Source organism: Helicoverpa armigera, chromosome 11 (genome assembly GCF_030705265.1).
Source record: "Helicoverpa armigera isolate CAAS_96S chromosome 11, ASM3070526v1, whole genome shotgun sequence".
Lineage (NCBI taxonomy): Eukaryota > Metazoa > Arthropoda > Insecta > Lepidoptera > Noctuidae > Helicoverpa > Helicoverpa armigera.
Window position 1 is genome coordinate 2,738,122 of NC_087130.1, and position 12,941 is coordinate 2,751,062.

General features: G+C 34.2%; 1 protein-coding gene across 1 annotated transcript; it reads left to right on the forward strand.

Annotated features, from left to right (window-relative positions):
• Positions 1-2,957: 2,957 nt before the first annotated feature.
• Positions 2,958-4,220, forward strand: LOC110372014 (D-erythronate dehydrogenase). The gene has a single exon (XM_021328518.3). The coding sequence runs from the start codon at positions 3,002-3,004 to the stop codon at positions 3,962-3,964; it is 963 nt and encodes a 320-aa protein (XP_021184193.3). The 5' UTR covers positions 2,958-3,001; the 3' UTR covers positions 3,965-4,220.
• Positions 4,221-12,941: the final 8,721 nt, after the last annotated feature.

Here is a 12,941-nt window from a genome sequence, read left to right on the forward strand (position 1 = left end):
AGGTTTAACCAATTTCTTAGCAATTGTACAAAATTCAAATTTAGAATACACTCTCACGCATGCTCGGCTAACTCTTTTGATGCTATAAACATACTACAATCATTAAAACCCTTTGAAATACACGTAAAGTCCTTAAAACTAAGATTTCGCATACGTGCCCGTTTTTTTTGCAAAAGAGTTTATAAAAGCTTTATTCGTGCAAAAAATCAAAGCTCAACGACTTGTATTTTCAGGTGGCGCATTGAGAAAATAGTTAAAAAAAAACGAATATTTTTCTTCCTCTAAACAATTATTCTTACATGTTCTGCTTACAAATGTACTGTTTTAAATCTGCTTAGTGTGGTCTCGAACGTAAATATAGTATTTTCTTATTAATCGACTTCCCAAAAAGGAGGAGGTTCTCAATGAGGGTTTTTGAAATTATTTCTGCCACCGGGTGGCCCCACGTATGCGTCTGGTCCAAACAGCTGTCAAATAGTATGGAATTGTAGGTGCCGAACTTATTGTTTATTGAAATTCTGTTATATTGGTTGTTATTGATTGTGTTATTGATTTTATTATGGACTACGGTCAGAATAAGGTTTCCGAACTAAAAATTGAGCTAAGAGAGAGGGTGCAAAAGTCACTGGTACTAAGGAAAAGCTTGTTGAAAATTTTTTTAACACAATATGATTTAGTTTTTTTTATTTACTCAACCGCAATAGTAAAACAATAATGCAGTGCTTTAATTATAAAATAAAAAAAACACTAAAATCGTTCACTATTCATAGTAAAGATAACTTTGACAGTTATTTGGACCTGACGACTCGGTGCTGCCACCTCGTGGACGCCATTTTACGAAACCCTCATTCGTCGTGATTTTTTTTATTTCTAATTTTTTTTTGTGTGTGATCATACGATACGATTAATCGAAGACGGTTGAACCGATTTCCAAAAAAAGTGTTCCCATAATCATCAGGTTAGGATCAGAAGATGGGAAGCCTGAGAAATCGAGGGCAACTTTCGAAAATAGTAGGCATACGCAGGGTAAACACTTGACACTGAGGCGTATGTCTGATAACACTATGCAATGGTGAAGGTTTGGAGCTGATGATGGAGACCAGAGAAGGTCGTTGGTCATTAATAAGTTAGGCGGCAAGTGTTCTTGTTAATTTACACGTGTCTTTTAATAATTTACTTACTATAATAAAAATATATCGTGTTGTTCCTACGCGGAGATTTCTGAGAGGCGTTCTATGGCAGTTCAGTGAATGTATATAGTCCAGTGTCCAGTCCAGCTTTTATTTTTCATGGGTGCGGTGCCTCAAAAAAACCGGGAAAAAATTTACTCAAATTAAACCAAAGAGTTCCATACCACCTATCACCACAAATGAATGATGGCAAATGACAACACAGATGACAAATCCTTCCCGTGGTCCCACATTATGATCTCCGCTCCAATACACGCTGAACGCAAACTCCAGCGGGGCCCAACAGGGCCAAGGTCTGCCGGGGCTGCGGGATTGTTCGAAAGAGATACCGCGGCCCTGGTACATAAAAGGCCTACGACGGAACACGACGGTTTTTAGTCAGTAAGAGTCTGATACTCTGCTGCTGCTAACCCACAGCGGGAGGGGTCATTTAATGATTTTAAACCGGGTAAAAATTTACAGAGAGGGGTCATTTGATGATTTTTGAAGTCGTTTAAAAAAAATATACGCTGAAACAGTAAAGCCATAATAATTAATTTTGCAACACAAACAATATGTCTGATTGTCAATTTCACTAAAAACAGAGAGAAATGTTTCATTTGGATCAATCAACTGAGTGTGTGAACCGCTAATATAAAATGGGTGGCAATCAAGTTAATTCAGCAGCTTCCAACAATTGGATCGGAAGCAATAAGCGTCGAACGACATCGTTTGCGCTCTCAATAACAATGTATTGTAATTGCTATAGATGTAAATGTTGTTAAGAATAATTAGGCAATGTTTTTGTAATTAAATATTATTTTTTTCTGTCCATGTTCAGGTTCTAAACAAGATAAAAAACAGTAATTTTTCTTAACAACTGTTAACTTTGAAAATTAAACGTGATAAACAGTTGGCTTTAGAAAACTGCCGTTTTTTGCTGAACCTTATTGACTGTTTTTACGAAAAAGATCTCTCATTCAATTTCTGTCAAAAAATGTACCGTATATACATATTATACCTAGACAGGAGTTCTAAATCATATAAGCTCCTATAGATCATGGAATACGCCAACAGAAAAAGCAATTTTGGAATTAAGCAAAATATTGTAAAATAATGTACAAAGTGAAGTAATAAACAATTTATTTATTCGCTCATTAAAAACCCCTTAGAATAGACCACAAAGTCACAATAAAAGGAACGACGAACGAAAATAAACATACTATTGCTGAGTCACATCGCCGATGTATGATTGATGGAGGTAGAAAAGGATCCGTGCCCAAGGCTTGGGTTTAAGAGGAAATAGCTGTGCATTGAGTGGGTATTCTAGACGATTTAGTTTAGAAATTAGACTATATTGAAAAGGAACCAGAATTATTAAAAGACGGGTGCTGTTAATTAGAATAAGAAACGTCTGATTTTATGATCGTTACTTTGAAGAGTAACGATTGTCATTCGGAAATAATGGTTGCTTAGTTGAAAGTTGCCGTAAGGTAACTGTCAAACGCATGCAGTAATATTATTTGGGACCCGCTCATAAATAGAAATACGAAGACAAACAACAAATTATCACAGTTGCCCAGCAGACATGTGGAAAATTACGGCATTCCATCAAAAATTATAATACCTAAACCAATATCAAAGATAAATATACCCAAATAATTACATAATTTGTAGTTTGATAATTTTATCTACAATAATAAATAAAGGTTTAATTTTATCACGGCACTATCTGTGAAATGGCAAAGATCACAGCATTTGTTTACTTAAAGAGTAAACATCTGACTTCGATAAGCATCCGATCTCAGTCAGTTAATTTCTGATCGCGAACCATGAAGGTCATAGTGACTGGTGCTGCTGGCTTCCTTGGGTCCAGGGTTGCTGATGCCTTGCTGAGGAAACAACCACCTTCTCTTCTAAATGTAACTGAACTTATCCTCACCGACGTTCACCAACCTCCGTCAAGAAATGACAATCGCGTGAAAGCTCTCGCGCTTGACCTAACACAGCCATCAGCCGCTGAACAGCTCATTGACGAGAACTGTGACGTCATCTTCCACCTCGCTGCTGTCGTCAGCGGTCAAGCTGAAGCCGAATTTGATTTTGGAATGAAAGCCAACTTAGAAGCTACAAGGCTGCTTCTAGAAACTGCTCGAAGGAAAGCACCTAAAGCGAAATTCGTCTTTGCAAGCACCGTTGGAGTTTTTGGAGGGGACCTACCGCCCGTTGTCGATGACTTAACAGCTGTGATGCCTCAAACTTCATATGGGACTGCCAAAGCTATGTCTGAGTTACTCATCAACGATTACTCCCGACGTGGTTACGTAGATGGCCGTATTGTCAGATTGCCTACTGTGAGTGTCCGTGCAGGAGTCGCGAATGCCGCTGTGACGTCATTTGCCAGTGGCATAGTTCGGGAGCCTTTGAACGGAGAGGAGTCCATTTGTCCTGTAAAGAAAGAGCAAGAATTATGGCTGGCTAGTCCTGCAACTGTAGTTCACAATATAGTGTACGCAGCAACTTTAGAAGCTAGTATTTTCGGTAAATGGCGTGCTGTGAATCTTCCAGGTCTCCGTGTTTCTGTTGGAGAAATGCTTGAAGCTCTTCGAAAGGAGGCTGGTGATAAAGTGGCCTCTTTAGTTCGTTTTGAATACAATGAAACGATTGCCCGTATGGTAGCTTCTTTCCCAGTCATTTTTGATAACAGTCGCGCTCTTAAACTTGGATTTATTGTGGATTCAGACTTTGCTCAAGTGATTCGTTCGTATATAAAAGATGATTTGAAAAAGAATTAGTGATTATTAACTTGGTTCAAATTTTTTTCTCATTTCATTTGTTATCAGTGCATTAAAGTATTCGGTAATGTTATCTTCAAACTAAGTATATGACTTGTTTACCTATTATATAACAGATTGCTTATCATGTTGAGTAAATTAACAATGTAGGTAGGTATTTAACAAAGATACCATGTACCTATTAGATTGAATAAATTATTACTGATGTTTCAAATGAATGGTATTATAAAATTAAATTAAACAGTTATCATAATAATATGACTCTCTTTTACTCGGCTATATTATTTACCTTTAACACAAAAAATAAAAGTTCCAATGTTAAGTAACATTACCTCCGCTTGTTCTAAAACTAAGTATTTCTAGTACCTACATCTAATCATGTTCATATTTAGCTTCATTTCTTCATTTAATTTATACAAAAATCACCTTGATAAAAAAAAATATCTCTAGTAATAAACCACTAATTCTTCTCTATTAATTACATCAATACACAGAACGTTTATGACCAACATTTAGGTACCCAAAAAGACACAAAAATACAACAATAATTGAAACAAACTTCCCCACGTTCGCTGTCCATTCATCACAGGACATTATGAGACGAACAGCATGCCCCGGGATTACTCTCCGTATCTGTACGGTTTATCCCGGGATCCCGGGATCATATCACGGTATGCACTGTAACACACCGCATTTGTCTTGTCCACACGTGCCTGGAAAGATGATCCTTCTTGTGGACACGGGTTTAGGTCTCGGAGACTTGAATTTTTGAATTTAAATAAAATATATATATTTTAGGGTTAAGTTCCTCTAGCTTTTTTTATTCTGGTTATAGTGGAATAGAGTGTCGGACTCTTACTGACTGACTACCAACTTTGGGCTGCGGGATTGTTCGAAACCGCGGCCCTGATGGTACATAAAAGGCCTACGACGGAACACGACGGTTTTTAGTCAGTAAGAGTCTGACACTCCCTCACCGCTGTTAACCCACAGCGGGAGGGGTCATTTAATGATTTTTGTGGTCGTTAAAAAAACTACCAACAAGTACAGTTTATGTATTTAAGTTAATTTATTAAATCTCACACAAAATGCATTGCAAGTGATTAATTACTACAGAAACCGTTTACACTCCAAGTCATTATGTTTAACAAAAATATTCCTTCAGTTTCTGCTTGAAAACCTGAATGATTTTTTCACTAGATTTCAATGAAAGGATTCCGTGGCTCATGGTACAGTCAACTTCAGGTCAGTGGTAACAGTTTTATAGGAGAATCGTACTTATTACTATTGAGTTAAGGTGCATGACAGTTACCACTGATGTGCGGTCTACCGTACGTCCATATAACATCTGGTATAAGACCAAAGATGGGTCCCAAGAGTTTTGTCGGTCTTGCCAAGGAGAATAGGTTGTAGTTTTTATGTGTGAAGGAATTTTAAAGTAGGTGCGAGTTTTATAGTACCTTTTTTATAGTTATTTTTATAGCAAGTCCATTATCTGAGGGCACGGCAGTGCCCCAGCCAAGACTCGAGCAAAGCGGGCACGGCCGTACTATCTTTTCTCGAAGCGTTTCGCGGCTATTTCAGCCCCCTGTAACTTCCATGTGAACAAAGCTATGAGTTTAGGTTTTCGATGACCAAGAGTAAGTATTAGAACAAGCTCAGTCTCAAAATTACAAGACATTTGAATAAATAGTTTACGAGTTATGAGCGATCAAAGTTACACCATTTTGTCACTGACTCACTCACTGACCGATCATCAAAAGTCTAAGGTACTTCTAGCAAACTTAGAACCTTCAAATTTGGCACCAAGATAGGTTACTAGCTACATATAAAGGGAAAATTATAAAAACCTTAAAACTTAATAAAAAATAGGAAACAAATTTATATTTGCGGTTTTTCAAGAACATTGTGTATGAATTTTGACTGCATTGATAACTTTGTTATTTATTTATGTACAAAATGTTACTATTTGTTTTATTGTTACGTAGTGTGGTATATTGTTATTATGTATTAAATATACATACATATGAATAAAAAAGCTAGGTTAAAATGAAATGAACAATGATAAAATCTTTCATATTAATGCAGTGCGATACATACTGCATGCTCGCTCGATAGATGGCGTTGTCCTGGTCTAAATCGCGCTATGGTTTCATTACATAGCTTAGTATAAGTAGTACTTTAAAAAAAAACAAATAATTACATGTGATAGCGCCATCTACCTCTGAAATAAATCTCTTTTGTTCTAAAAGATATTTGATTCAAAAATTCGTCAATTTCGAAAATTATTAGTTTATTAAAAAAAAATGTTGTTTACGTGCTACTTTGGGTGTACATATTTAGTTTGTTATATATTTAGTTAGTTGCATGTAAGTTAATTTAATTTGTTATATACTATAGAAGAAAGAGATACTTAGAGAAGAAAGAGACCTACAAAAATAAATTAGATCCCATCAAAACATTAAATGTAAAAAGCCAATCCTCTACGCAGTTCCTCCACCGTAAAAAGTTTTGAGATCGCATAGAAGCCAAGTCCTGTTCAACTTTAATTGTAATAATAAATCAACATTTTGTGACTATATCAATTAAATAGTTTTGTTCACATTACAATAATATTGTCTTGGCCATGAGCACAAGTTAAAAGTCGCTCCTTGTAATAATGTGTAAATACCATTGAATTGATAAATTCTATATGGACATGATTTTACGATTGGACTGATTATGCACTGAAGAACTTAGACAAGGACTTAAAAGACTTAGAATTTGAGATCACCATGGACTAAACATCCGCCATAGTACATGTGCAGTTCAGTGATGGATGATACTGACTGTCATTTAGTAACGATTGAATAAACTAAATGTATTTAATTCTGTGATATTAAACTCGATGTTTGACTTTCACCTCTCCAAGATATGCTGTATTATATTTGTAGTTTATTGTGCTCATGGCCAAGTCAATATTATTGTAATGTGAACAAAACTATTTAATTGATATAGTCACAAAATGTTGATTTATTATTACAATTAAAGTTGAACAGGACTTGGCTTCTATGCGATCTCAAAACTTTTTACGGTGGAGGAACTGCGTAGAGGATTGGCTTTTTTTACATTTAATGTTTTTGATGGGATATAGTTTAGGCAACAGCTAAGGATTCGTGTAAGATTATGCAACTTAATAATGATATGAGCACACTATCATTCAACACGTACGTGCAAATGCCATCAAAGATATGATTAACAGCCAGTTTCTTCATCAAAAGTAAAAGTAATGGTCAAATTAGTTTTTTCACGATTTTAACTATTAGTCGTGCTGTTACTTTAGCCTTGAAAAAACGAATTTGACCGTTACTTTTACCTTATAACATTACTTTGGCTTTTACTTTTGATGAAGAAACTGGCTGTATGTAATAAATAGTTCACAGAAATGCTTTCATGTTCAATGTAAGATTTTCATGTACATAAATGTATGGCAAATATGAAATCTAAGCGGCTTTGTAGGACTGCATATAACTCGCACTGATGCAAACCTTTTATTCTTAAATACACGTAAGCATTGCGAAGACAATAATCCTAAACGACGTATGTGTTGATGATGTCATTATTTTTCCTCTTGGCTAGACATTCCTAAAAGATACTGAACGTATTTACTCCGAACTTTTCCGTAGTGATGAAAAATGTTTTTATTTTTTATTTCTTACTAGCCGTTTTCCCGCGGTTTCCGCCGCGTCCCGTGGGAACTACTGCCCGTACCGAGACAAAATATGTTACTTGCAAATAATAAAGCTTTCTAATGGGGAAGTATTTTTTTAATCGGTCCTGTAGTATTTGAGTTTATCTGTTACAAAGAAATAGACAAAAAATCATTTTTCCAATATTTAGTACACTTAAAATTTCCAGTCAAAGAAAAACAAATTTCCATAAGACAATAATAATTTATTTCGTTCTTTATACAAAGGATGGGTGGCTACTTAATTTATCTATTAAGGTTGGCGCACATCACAGACAAGACAGCTTCGCTCGTTGCTTCGCTCGTTCCTTCGCACATAAATTATTAAAATGGAGAAAATATTTTACCGCTTGTGTATAATTGCATTATACTTGGCCGCAAGCCATTTCACGATGAAGTTCACGAGAAAAACTAAGCTAGCAGTTTGCGAAGTAATTATCAGTAAATTAATTACGCTTCGTTTGCTGGTTCATAGGAAAAGCTTGAAGGTTGAGTGTGGTAATTTTTATTAAGGTATATCTAGGATGAACTTCTAGATTTTATACATCTTCGAGACGATGTTTACGCTCATCTCCTTAATTGTCTGCTGTTTATTCTGTTTTATTTCGTCATCAGCCTTTTACCTAAACCTTTTGGGTCTAAACCTTGTTTTCATCAAATTGCTGTTGACACAGTTAAGTCAGTCTACCTCATCAAATCATACTTATGAAAAATCTGAATATCACTTTACCACAGAGAAATAATAGCTAACATTTAGAAGATTTATTTAACAAAATACCGTAATAAAATCAATGTTCTCAAATACAAATTACACCGGCCCACTCAGCCAAAACCCCACCGTATTAAAATGAAATATTCTATAAGCCGAAATATTTGTACACAACCATAATACCTTTATTGAAAAAAACCTTTTGATCGTCCTCATAAAATGTTTTATCAAATTCATATCAATCTTTTGTACCGTGGTACACGCCAACCTTAATATATTGACAATAGTTAGTAAATACATCACATAATATACCTATAAATACTACTATTTATTGACGAATATAAAAATATGGAATTACATATTACTAAGCGTGTTATTTCTCTCTGTTGGTAAATATTAGTTATGTCAAAATACATGAAACGTATTTGGTCAACAGTGCTACACAAATATTATATGGCATTGTGGTGTTTCCATGAAACTTGTAATCGGACTGACAGTTATAGGTATAAGGTAAACATTCATGTGTTCAAAATACAAAATTATTGAATACACATATTTATGAATATGAACCTCATTTTAACTGTCGGTCTGAAATATGATATTTCACTGTTATTTTTGTCTTATATTTATCAATGTTTTGGGTGTAGTAACGTAGTGCTAAATAAGAACAACATACTTATCTCATAGAACATATCTTCACGAAGAGCCTGAGGCTAAATATTGACACGATAATCCAGATTCCAATGCAATGGTCGAGATAATACAATAAATAAGGGATTAACAGCTCTATATCTTTCATATGTGGTACATAACAATAAGAGGCAATTATAGATAGATATCAAATAATGATAACAACATAACAAATAGATCACATAATACTTATTTGATTGCTTATTCTTATGAGTTAGTCTCCCATACTTCATCAAGAAAAGCTTATTAACATCTCATAAAAAATACGTTACATTAATATTAAATTACCAATTTATGAAACAATTAAGGAAAAGTAGTCCAAAAAATGTTTTCAACCTTATTATCATTGGATTGTACTTATTGAATAATTTAATCCTTACTAATATATTTTTTCGGAAATGCGAAAGTAAATAAGTCGGTCCTCTTTACTTGATACACGTTAGAATTAAGGACTGTCCACTATTTTGGGACTATATAAGGTAAAAAATGCATATTATCTGGTTTTTCAGATGTTTAGAAAATAGAAGAATAGCGAGGATATTTTCACGTCTGATCATTGGAAAATAGCCATTAAAGTTAATCAAATCAAATCAATCAAATCAAATCATTTATATCAAATCAAATCATTTATTTCATGTAGGCCTTTACAAGCACTTATGAACGTCAAAATAATAAATAAGTTTGATTCAAGTTGCCCATTCCAAAAGTAGCTTCCTATGGATGAAAATGATGTAGACTGTGCTCTTTGGAGATGCATATTATTAAACGAACCTAACAAAATGTGCCCCATTCTTACACTTCCTAATACGCAATCCTTTTTCAAACCGATCCATCCATCACTTCCTTGGTTTTCCTGTTTAAGTCTTCCACAATGATGCTCAAAAACCTTTCTCTTATGGTGAATTTCCACCCGACTGTGTCATTGGGACTGGGACACAGTGTGCTGCACAAATGTTTGTTCTGGTCTGCTCACCTATGCTCCACTTGAGCAGGCACGTAGCTTGAGTTAAACAATCTAGATATAATACCTTTTTATGTTTAAATACATGTATGAAACTATGTAGTACTTTACTTAGACTAGTACTTAACTTAGAACAAAATACTTTACTGTGTTTAATTTAGTTTAAATGTTAGGATATAAAAGATGTAGATAAGAAAGTATAAATATACATACATATGTAGTATTTACGTAGAGTTCTAACCACATTTTATTTTTAAATTGTCTTATAAAAAGTTATAACAAGCTTGTTTACCTATAGTTAAGAACCTCCTCATTTAGAGAGTAGGCGAACAGAAACAATTGAGCGTAACATCCTTTTCTTCGCGAAACAAAAGCGAACACCATGCAGTCTGCGCACAAATGTTCGCTAACAAATGTTTGCCAAACATTTTGGTGGAATTTCACCCTTAGAATTCTCGTATTCATGCATTCCATGGTGAGCAATTTCGTAATATAACACCATGACAAACAATTTCCTTACATCTTCCCTGTCACTCGCTGGAAACACTCAGAGGTTTGTTTGCTTTATATTATTTGACTTGTGTATGCTGCTGTTATGTTTTCGTGGAATGATTTATTAGCATGTAATCATGGTAAGTATGTATTTAACTTTCTGAGAGGTTATGGCCTTGTGGTTAGAGCACCTGCCTGTTAAGTACCAGTATGTGGGTTCGATTTCAGGTCAGGCATTTCCACCTTTTTTCATACTTCTCTGACTAACGTCATCTCACAAATAAAATCACTTCCAACCTTCTTTATCACACTATTCATCATCTCTTTAGTCGTTCTTTCTTTACCTTTTGTATTGTTCAGAGAAAAGATAAAAATAATTTAAAATGTTCAACTTTAACAATACCTAAATGCTTTTTAAAATAAACCTGTAACCTAAAGTAATAAAGACGTGCAGGACAATATTCCCCCGACTATCAAGATGGCGACATATAGAGTTGATAGTAGGTACGCATCATTACTTTGTCTGCATTGCAGGCCAGTCCCTAATGCATACTATTCTGTAATGCATACTCAGTTGCATGCAAACATTGTAGTTACAAGCTGTAACTGAATTACAAAGTATTTTCAAAATTGTAATACGCAAAAAGAGAAGCAATTATCAGAAAATAAAATTTGGTTTGTATAATTTACTGGTTGTTTCCCCTTCTGTTTTACCCACGTCCTAAGAGAACCGGGTCAAAAGTAGCCTTTATATTTTTTCAGGCTCTAGACTATCTGTGTACCAAATGTTTTTTTAATAGCTTTTTTAACCTTACTTGATAGCAGTTTCGGCATGACAGTGCGTCAGAAAGTTAATTAATTTAGCATTTATAACATTAGTAAGAAAAAAAAAACGTCTTCGTCCGAGGTTCATATAGTGTTATTATGGTGCAGAAAATAAAATCGAACGTGACTCTCGCTGCAAATTCAACCATAAATTGAATCTTTGTTTCAATACACGAACATATTATTATGATTTAAACGTAATAATCATCTGCGTTGACTATTCAGACCAATTCAATGTATATTAGACGTGATAATATTGCTCAAACAGAATCGAGCGAAGTATTAATCTCAATTAACTACGAAGTTAATTACGTCGGGGTATGATTTTACAAAATATGGCTTTTATTAGACGGAGCCTTAATATAACAAAGGCGTACTTCATGGGTGATAACGTACCAAGTATTATGACTTTATGTTATACACATTGGATTTCTATAAACTATCTTAGGACTGACTTAGGATTAGAGACTGTATCTTGACATTAGCTTCGTTTCAATTATGTCAATCTCTAATCGCGAAGCAACGGATAGGTTGTAGAAATTAGTTTTTTTGTAAATCAATCTTGAATCTAGTTTTATTTTATTTTAGCTACTTATATATCAAATTTTATTTTGAACAGTTCATAAGATAGTTTTACAGTTATAATGTATTTTTTTAAAAAGACAATTTATTTGAAAGGCAAAACATATTGAGACGGAATGACAAGACGATTTGTAGGAAAATTTGTACTCTGAGTTATTTTAATAAATAGGCATAGAGAATTTTTGGAAGGAGGCATATAAGAATTATTTAATGTTTTAAAGAAAAAAAGATGATTCTCCCAAAAAAAACATTTAGGAAATAAAGTTAGTAGTTACCTAATGACAGAAAATTCTTATTTTAAAACTTGTGCAGGAAACATACTTACATGAAGAAAATTAGGTTATAATTAAAATGTGCCAATAAGGTGCTACTCTCTCTCTTGCAAGTTATTATATTAATAGGTACAGTTCTCGCAAAACTCAATAGCGTTTCGCAGCTGAATTCCGAGCATAAGAACGTGTATGGCCTCTGCCACCGACTCATACCTCTTTTTTTTTGGGAAATCATCAAATTTTAATTACCCCTCCACTCCCGCTGTGGATGCAGCGTGAGTGAGTGTCAGACTCTTACTGACTAAAACCCACCATATTCCTTCTTAAGCCCTTTATGTACCTGGACCGCGGTAACTCTTTCGAATAATCCCGCAGCCCCGAACCCGCTAAAATCTAAAATTTTTGCGTAAAGATTGGCTTAATGTTCTTTGACGTCAAAAAGTTTGGCGAGAACTATGTATGTAGAATTATTTCATAAGTTTCTTGATCTACTTAAATATTTTCATATGTTATTTAGGAACTTTGAAATTCCGACAGCATTGTTTAGCTGAATGATATAATTGTAATCGATAAAATGGATTTTGTAGGAAATGCTAATTAATACTATTTATTATTATTATTGGTGCAAATTTTAAACCGTTAATTAATGTAGTGTAAGTAAGATGTCCAAGTATTTTGTTGTTATTATTAATTAGTGCTACGAAAATTTCAAATGCAAC